Raw genomic sequence first — 8,561 nt, 5'->3', positions numbered from 1 at the left:
CACCTATTTCGCTTTTTGTAGTATATCCATGTTATGTAATTGAAAATGCTCCCATCATGTTTGTTCATGTATCACATTGCAAGCTAAGCATGAGTGTTAAGGAATCTGTCAGCAATTCTGACTATACAAAGCTTCAGACAGTGTAATGAAGCAGCCCATGAGATCTATGTAACCATACCTTTGAGTGTGTATTGTTAGGTGCAGTAGGACTTTATTTATATTCCAGGATTGTCGCTTGACTTGGAGCACTCTGGATCATGTGTTTTTGAGATCTCTTTAATGTACTACTACACAGCCCCTCCCTCTGTTTGAATACTATAGCAGTTACTAAAGGGGAGAGGCTGTGCTTTGTTTAGTGAAAAAAATCAAACACCTTGCACCAAAGTGTTTCAAGTCCAGCTGCAATCCTGGAATATCCATGCATTTTCACAGTCCTGCTGCTACTGACCAAAACATTATAGTTACACATCTCTCCATGGCTGCTTCATAATACTGGCTGAATACTGGCTGCAGCTGTATGGGGTCAAAACTGTTGACAGAAAGGATTTGTTCAACATTAAACATATACTGATTATAATTCAAGATAGTTTGTCGAGAGTATTCTCAATGTTTTATTTTTATTTTTTAAATTGTGTTTACAATGTGTTTATATTGCATTTACATAAATGCAAGCTAAGCGCAATGCAAACACAATGGTAATGTAACGCACATTGTAAACACAATGTAAATGCACTTGGTGAATGCTTCCCTCCCGACATAGAAAACTAAATTTTGTTGCTTGCAAAAGTTTATTGGTCTGAACATGCAAAGGAAACAGAAAAGCATCAAAAAAGAAGAGGCATCAGGTGTTCCTTGAAGGAGAAATTCCCCCCTGACTTCTGCTATGGCCTGTGTTAATATTTCTCTTCAATTTCCTTAACTGAAGAAGAGACGACTTTTCCATCCACCACTTCTTCATATACTGTCTTGACCATTCTTTTTCTGTTTGGATCTTTGAAAAAAAAACCAAAAAGGGTGAAGTTACATTTGGAAGTGGAAAGTTCGCTATAGAAAATATTTCAAAAAATGCTCAGCAAACAATGTGCTAGTAAACATGAACAATAAGAGACCCCCCCCCCTTTAAAGTTATCAGCCCTAGTAATGGGTGTTCTCCCTTCCTTGGATACCAGGCAGGACATGTCATCCATGTCTAAAGTGGATATCACTTGAGGATATTTTCTGTATCCCAAAGTTTCAGGATTGGGGTTCAGTTGCTCCAAGCCCGATCTGTCAACTAGCCATTGCTATGATTGGCCAATGGTGTCCCCTTGGCCAATCACAGCCATGACTAGTAGCTAGACGTATGCCCGAATCCGAATGGGGTCAGTCCTAGTAATGGGTGTTCTCCTTTCCTTGGAAAACAGGCAGGGACATGTCATCCATGTCTAAAGTGGAAACACTTATGAATAGTTTCAGTACATAGCACTGCACCTCAGCTGTTGGTAATGTCTAGAGAGATGAGTGGACCCAAAGTTTCAAGTTTGGGTTCAGTTGCTCCCCTTGCGACCTGTCAACTAGCCATGGCAAGTAGCTCGAAGTATACCCAAATGGAGATTATGGGGCGTATTTATCATATGCCAGCGCTTGTGCCCTGCCTGACATAGAAATAAATGCAGCCAGTGAATTTTTACATGTGAAAAGTCGCCGGCTGCAGTATGTGTGCGAGTGCAGGGACAGTAACGCCCCACGCGGGCTCACTCCCACTTCTATGTTCACTTCCAGTGGATAGAAATCTGACCATGGTCACACAGGTGCACGGCTCGTTAGTATTAACCTGCACCTGTGTGACCATGGTAAGATTTCTGTCCGCTGGAAGTAAACATAAAAGCTTCCTATAGCAGGAAAGCAAGCAGAGATCTGGGAAAACTGTGAAGAATTGATACAGAAATTATATTGGAAAATTGTATAACTTTTCCTTACACAAACCATATCAATTATTTGCTGTAAGTGGACAACCCCTTTAAGCCCTTGAAACACAATCTAAAATCACAGTCTAATAAGCCACACGATTTGCACACCAAGAAAAACAGAATTGCGATGTGCGATGCAAATAATAGATGTGCCCCAATGTAATATTGAGATTCTCTTTCTCTCTCTGTGTTCTAGACTGATAGTGTGGTCTTTGTCATGACTGCATACATACTACTATCCTACTTTAAATGATTTATATGCATTTCATAGTTCATTATACCAATTCTTTAAGATGGCTTACTTTTGGAAGAATCCACTGAACCTGCTGGGGAACCTTTATAACCTCCAATTGACGACCTTGAGTAAAGAAGGAGTTTATTATTTAAAGAACATACATAATCATTGAGCATATACTTAGTCATTGGGGGTCATTTATCTTTAGTCAGGACACCTGTGCATTTCTTTTTTCTTTTTTTTTTTCTGGGTTTTCAGACTTGTTTGATTTATCTTAGAGGTTGATATATCAGGCAGCTGAGTCTATGGGGTCTCAAACTCTTCTGCAACTTCTTCTAAAGTTTATCCTACGCCTCGTCAGGATTGGAGTTTATTTGCGACTTTTTAAACACTATTTGTGCCAAAATTGCAACTTTTTCATACGTTCACATCTGGATTTTAAAGATATATTACACACAACACAGAAACATTCTTGTGCGGCTAGATTTGCTAGGAGAGTAGAAAAAAAATTAGGCACAAATATATCAGATGTGCCCAAAAAAGTCTCAAAATCAAGAGAAAAAAAGAGAAAAGTCCTAAGATAAATGACCCCCATTGAGTATATGGCATCCTTACCCGCCTTCTCCTTCGAGAAGCTGGCGATATTTCTCAATTTCTTGTTCAAGTCGGGTTTTGATGTCAAGCAGCTGCTTATACTCATCACTTTGACGTTCCATATCACATCTAAGCTGAGCCAATTGTTCTTCCACGCCAGCAATTATGCTTTGTATCTGTGCAATTTGGGCACAGAATCGACCTTCTGTTTCTGCCAATGTGGTTTCAAGGGAGGTTTTCTGCAAAAGTGAACAATTGTTATCATGTATTATCTTGTTTTAAACATTTCACATTTTATTGGTGGAATTGCAGTATAAGCCTTACTAGCACCTGACTGAGTGTGAGACTGAAATAGAAAGCTGTGCAGTCTGTGTGCAATACCATATAGTTCCCAAACACATTGGGGCAGATTTACTTACTCGGTCCATTCGCGATCCAGTGGCGCGTTCTCTGCGGTGGATTCGGGTCACTAAGGAAGTTCCTCCGATGTCCACCAGGTGTCGCTGCTACGCTGAAGTCCGCCGAGGCCCGCCGGAGTTCACAATCCTATACTTGATGAAGGTAAGTGCGTGTCCCGCAACACTTTTTTTTAAAAAAATGCGGCGGTTTCTCCGAATCCGTCGGGTTTTAGTTTGGCCACGCCCCCCGATTTCCGTTGTGTGCATGTTGACGCCGATGCGCCACAATCCGATTGCGTGCGTCAAAAACCCGGGGCAATACAGGGAAAATCGGCGCAAATTGGAAATATTCGGGTAACACGTTGGGAAAATCGTGCCCTTAGAAAATGACCCCCATTATTTTGGCCTGGAATAGTGATGTCCTAATCTAAAGGGAAAATAGCAGCCGTCATCTGACAGAAACTGACAGATTACAGCTCCCTGTTTTCTGGGTGCTATGGTGGCTCCGCGACAAGACTGTAGGGATCAGAAGAAATTTAACCTATAGCAGAAATGTTGGTGCATAAGAGAAATTATTGTTTTTAAATTTTATTTCCTATTCTTTTGGGTTGGATATGGGAGATGGCAGAGGACAGGTAGATCTTTGTAGTCAACAATTTCCATCCCATAACATCAGAATGTAGCGAGATCCTAGTGAGATCTAATATCCTTATGAAATAATAGTCATATTCATATACCAGTGCCATCTGGGACTGCAGATCAATCTCCAGGGCTTGAAGGGTCCTTTTTAAGTCGGAGATCTCAGAACTGCTAGATTGCACCTGAGCCACACCAGCCGAAATCTCCTTCTTCAGCTCCTTACTCTGAAACACAAAGGTTAGAGTTAACATTTTAATTTATTGTTCATGTGGGAGAACTTGTACGTATAAGTCTGGTCAGGTTAATGAGAGGTGTTTGCCCCATTTATTAAAAGGATCTCCTGAAGATAAGTTAATTAGAGAATATCTTACTTTTAGCACTAGCAGTTACATGTTGAGGTCTCCTCAGTAATCCTGTCAGACACACACAACTACACAGTGTGTGATGATGAAACTGCCAGGACTTCTAGGAAGATAGGAATCCTGTGTACCACTGTGTGTTCTGACAAACTGTGCCTTTCCAGAGTCCCTTTGCCCCATTTGTTACAACAAGAACATAAGATTTATCTCCACCACTTCCTACACTTGTCTCCTTGAGAAGAGTCAATATCCATTCACTTCCTACCTACACTTGTCTACATGAGTATATAAGGTTTCCCTTCACTGCTTCCTAAACTTGTCTCCATGAGAACGTACAGTAGAATTTCCCTTTACAACCTTTACACTTGACACCCTTTGATATCCCTTAACCTCATTCTACACTTGTCTCCATGGGCCAATGGGATTTCCCTTTACCACACCCTACATTTGCCTGTATAAGACCATAAGATATCCCTTAACCACTCCCTATACTTGGCTAAATGAGAATGTGAGATATTCCTTTACCTGCTCAAGGAAGCGCGCCTCTGCTTCCCTTCTATTTTTGTCAGCAATAGCTTCATACTGTTCTCTCATATCATTCAGAAGTTTGGTTAGATCTTGACCTGGAGCCGCATTCATCTCAACGGTAACTTGCCCGGCTTGGGCACCATGAAGAGTGTTCATCTCCTGGAAACACCAAGGAGATAACGGAACAAAAAATAGTAATGACTTATTAGATACAGCTGTAAATGCGATTTACATGTTTATATCAATCTCCAGACGTTTCCTTTATTTAACCCTTTAGCAAACTAGATGTTCAAGAGCTTAATAGAGGTTTTAAGGAATTTTGGTAGAGACTTCCAGAGTATGGGAGATGCACGGGGGAAGTCCTAGATGTGATTGTGAGAAGAGCGGACAATAACAGAGTGAAGCTAAATGGAGATTATGGGTGGGGTGGTATTGGCTGATGAGTTCAGAGATATATGGAGGGGACAGGTTGTGGACGGCTTTGTAAGTCATCTTAGTATTTTAAATTGAATTCGCAGTGCAATGGTAACCAGTGGAGAGACTGGAAGAGAGGCGAGACAGAGGAGAATCGAGGAGACAGGTGGATTAGGTAAGGTAGGTCATCTAAAGCAGATTGATCAAGGTCCTTGGTCCACAGAATCCTACTTATAAGCCGTGTAACAGCAGTGGTGTCCCAATGAGTGGCACTTCCACTTCACAGGCCAGTGACGTCATTTCCATTAGTCACATGACCTGTGCATAGCTGAGTCCCATTCACTGTGGATAACCAATATACATAGTGAAACATTGCATCTTGTAGCTCCTACATCAAGCTGTTCATCATGCTGTACATTTGCAGTTGGGTGTTACAATTTTGAATTCCCCTTGTCGCTTGGATGTGGCTTTATAGAGTTTCACACTGCTAGCTTGTTTCTTTGTCAGTATATAAGTACCCACCCTATTAAAAAGGTGAATGGTAACACACAGATGTGAGTTCTAGGAAAAGATGCAACTTATGCTACTTATTCCCAGAAACGTGCCAATCTGCTCCAAAGTCTGGCATTTCAGCTCCGTCTTATTGAAATGAATAAGGCAAGTTGCAATACCAATTGGCTCTGTTTTTGAGAAACAGAATTATTCTACTTCTATGCAACCCCTTTAAAAATAACAAAATAAAATATTGATTTCTTTAAAGAGAGGTTTTTCTAAGATTCAGGCTTCCCTTCACCCACATAAAAAAAGTAGTAATTGCCTGACTCCTTCAAGTAGAGAATGTAAATTACAGAGCAGCCATACTCAAAGCTCAGAAAATTCCTGAGGATCATGATCAGGCAGGTCCTGGACATAAATACTGGGACGCCAGAGGGGAAATATATTTGGATTTCTGCTACTTGAATACTTTTCAGATATTTATTTAAAGGATAATTGTAGATTATAGGAATCCTCATCAATCATCTTCCACCTTTTATGTCATACCCTTCCATCCTAAAGTTCATCAACACTTATGTCTGATGTAACTTCCTAAGTGTGCATTCATGTCTGGACAATATTCAGTATTAGGAGAAAAGGTTCATAAACAAATTATACATTTTGGCTTTCAAAATTCATTGGAATTAATGGGTAGTGGATCCACATGAGCAGCTAATTCGTTTCTAGGTCTAGTGTTTGTGTAATGTTCACTGAGCGGATGGGGAGATCCAGCAACATACAATTTTACAAACAATTAAATCTTTATGAAATAACCAATCAAAATTACAGCTAAAATGGTAAATTTGTGGTGTGCTCTTCTAAAAGAGATTAGTAAATATCTAGCTCCAAAGAGGTAATTATTAGGTTAGTTTTCTTTTGGAGATACATTACTTTAACAAGGTTTTTACAGAAGCATCTTTTAATATAATCATATATCATACATTTTAGTCTAACTCCAGTGACAGTCATAATTTGGAGCCTCGGAAACGGTTCACAGCTTACCTCTTGGTGGTTCTTCTTGAGATAAGCAAGTTCTTCAGTCAGGCTCTCAATCTGGACTTCAAGATCAGATCTTGATAGGGTCAGTTCATCCAGGACTCTCCGCAGACCATTAATATCAGCCTCTACACTTTGTCGGAGAGCAAGCTCATTCTCATATCTGTGGGAACATCATTGATATCATCTTTATGGGTACATTATGGGTACATTATTGAAGTCATCTTTATGGGTACATATCTTCTATATAAGCCTCATTGTATGTGTACTCACTTCAGTCTGAAATCATCAGCTGCCAGCCGGGCATTGTCTATTTGCAAAATGATCTTGGCATTGTCAATGTTGGCAGCCAGGATCTACAACATAATAGTGAAATTTACAACTTTAACACGTGAAACCAGGACATACAGGATGTATGCTTCTGTCTCCTTCAAAGAGAGGAAATGTAGTATGACCTAAGGATAGTTTTTGTTCATCTACAACTTGAAAGTTCCTTCCAACCACCATAGAAAAGGGAGGGTCACAACATCACAACATCATCTTACAGAAACTTCAAAATGGCGCCACAAAATATCCACAGGCAGTCTTTTTGGTAAATAAATTCAGTAAATTATCACTGGTTAAATAAACTCATTATTATAAAAAAACTTAAAAAAAAATGAGAACCTCTTCCTACTCTCTGTTAGTTCCCTTTTTTTATTGCCTGGAACAACCCCTTGCACAATAGCAAAAATGACATCAATTAAACAAAGACATAGAACTACTGAATTCCATTGTCTAGGTTATATATTGTGTGCTCATTTATCTCTTACCTTAGTTCGGAGATCCTCAATAGTTTTCTCATATTTGCTGTAGTCTGGGCCTGTACCAGTAGTGGAGCCAGGGCGTTGTTTTTCATACCATTCACGGATTTTATGCTCAAGATCTGCATTAGCATCCTCTAGAGCTTTGACTTTGTCCAAGTAGGAAGCCAAACGGTCATTAAGATTCTGCATAGTTTGTTTTTCATTGCTTGCCAAAATTCCACCACCGCCACCAAATCCACCAGCTCCTCCACCAAATCCTGCACCAAATCCTCCACCAGCACCACCACCAAATCCTCCTCCATAGCCACCACCAGCACCTCCGCCAAATCCTCCTCCATAGCCACCACCAGCACCTCCACCAATTCCTCCTCCATAGCCACCACCAGCACCTCCGCCAATTCCTCCAGTATAACCTCCACCACCTAGAACGTAGCCATCACCAAAATTACCGCCTCCAAATTCGCCATAGCCAAATTCTCCAAAACCTGCTCCATTCATTATAATTCCTCCTTGCCCCCCACCATATCCTCCACCTCCACTGCTTCCCCCAACTTTTTGGAAGCTTTGTGTTGACCTCCTAAATGAAGCAGAGCTTTGACCACCACCTCCCAAGGACCTTGCATATTGGGTTGCCATGATGGTGGAATAGAAATGGAGCTTTCAGTGCAATCTGTAGCTGCTATATCGACCAGCAGATACGACTGTTCAGTTCCTTTTATATAAATTAACGTTGGGCGTTTCCTCTTATATTCTTGTAAATGTTGTGTAAGATTATGGATTTGGTGCCCAGGTGAATAATTTATTCTGTTTTGATATGTTCTTATCTGTCCAAATATTTTATCCTGAGGCTATAGTTTTTAAATCAAAAAGGAATATGGGTGGAGTGTCATTAGCCTGTCATTATAAGCTGCTGAGGCCTTTCCCAACCTGTCTAAACAAATTATTTATGCCTTAATATTTTAAGATTTCTGCTGAAAGCTTCAGGAACTGTGCCACATGATCAAGAACCTACTTCTGCTATTGATCTTTGTGTAAATCTGCCTCAGGACACAAAGGGATTAGAGCTGCAGAAAGAGCTACAATTCCATTGATTTACATATAGTAAGACA

General features: G+C 40.3%; 1 protein-coding gene across 1 annotated transcript; it reads right to left on the bottom strand.

Moving 5' to 3' along the window:
• Positions 1 to 769: 769 nt before the first annotated feature.
• Positions 770 to 8,166, bottom strand: LOC140064481 (keratin, type I cytoskeletal 12-like). The gene is made up of 8 exons (XM_072111411.1): positions 7,459 to 8,166; positions 6,920 to 7,002; positions 6,653 to 6,809; positions 4,700 to 4,861; positions 3,914 to 4,039; positions 2,800 to 3,017; positions 2,252 to 2,307; positions 770 to 991 (listed from the first exon to the last, which is right to left on the bottom strand). Exons 1-8 carry the CDS (start codon positions 8,086 to 8,088, stop codon positions 894 to 896), a joined length of 1,530 nt encoding a protein of 509 aa, XP_071967512.1. The 5' UTR covers positions 8,089 to 8,166; the 3' UTR covers positions 770 to 893.
• Between the last annotated feature and the right edge of the window lie 395 nt (positions 8,167 to 8,561).

Source organism: Engystomops pustulosus, chromosome 6, assembly GCF_040894005.1.
Source record: "Engystomops pustulosus chromosome 6, aEngPut4.maternal, whole genome shotgun sequence".
Taxonomy (NCBI): domain Eukaryota; kingdom Metazoa; phylum Chordata; class Amphibia; order Anura; family Leptodactylidae; genus Engystomops; species Engystomops pustulosus.
Note: the sequence above shows the minus strand (reverse complement) of the source record. Positions and strands in the feature narration are given on the sequence as shown.

Coding starts and splice junctions, on each gene's coding strand:
- LOC140064481 (XM_072111411.1), bottom strand. CDS start 8,088: ATGGCAACCCAATATGCAAGGTCCTTGGGAGGTGGTGGTCAAAGCTCT. Junction 4,040..4,699: donor AGGCGCGCTTCCTTGAGCAG/GTAAAGGAATAT, acceptor TTTGTGTTTCAG/AGTAAGGAGCTGAAGAAGGA. Junction 992..2,251: donor TTCAGTGGATTCTTCCAAAA/GTAAGCCATCTT, acceptor TTTTTTTCAAAG/ATCCAAACAGAAAAAGAATG.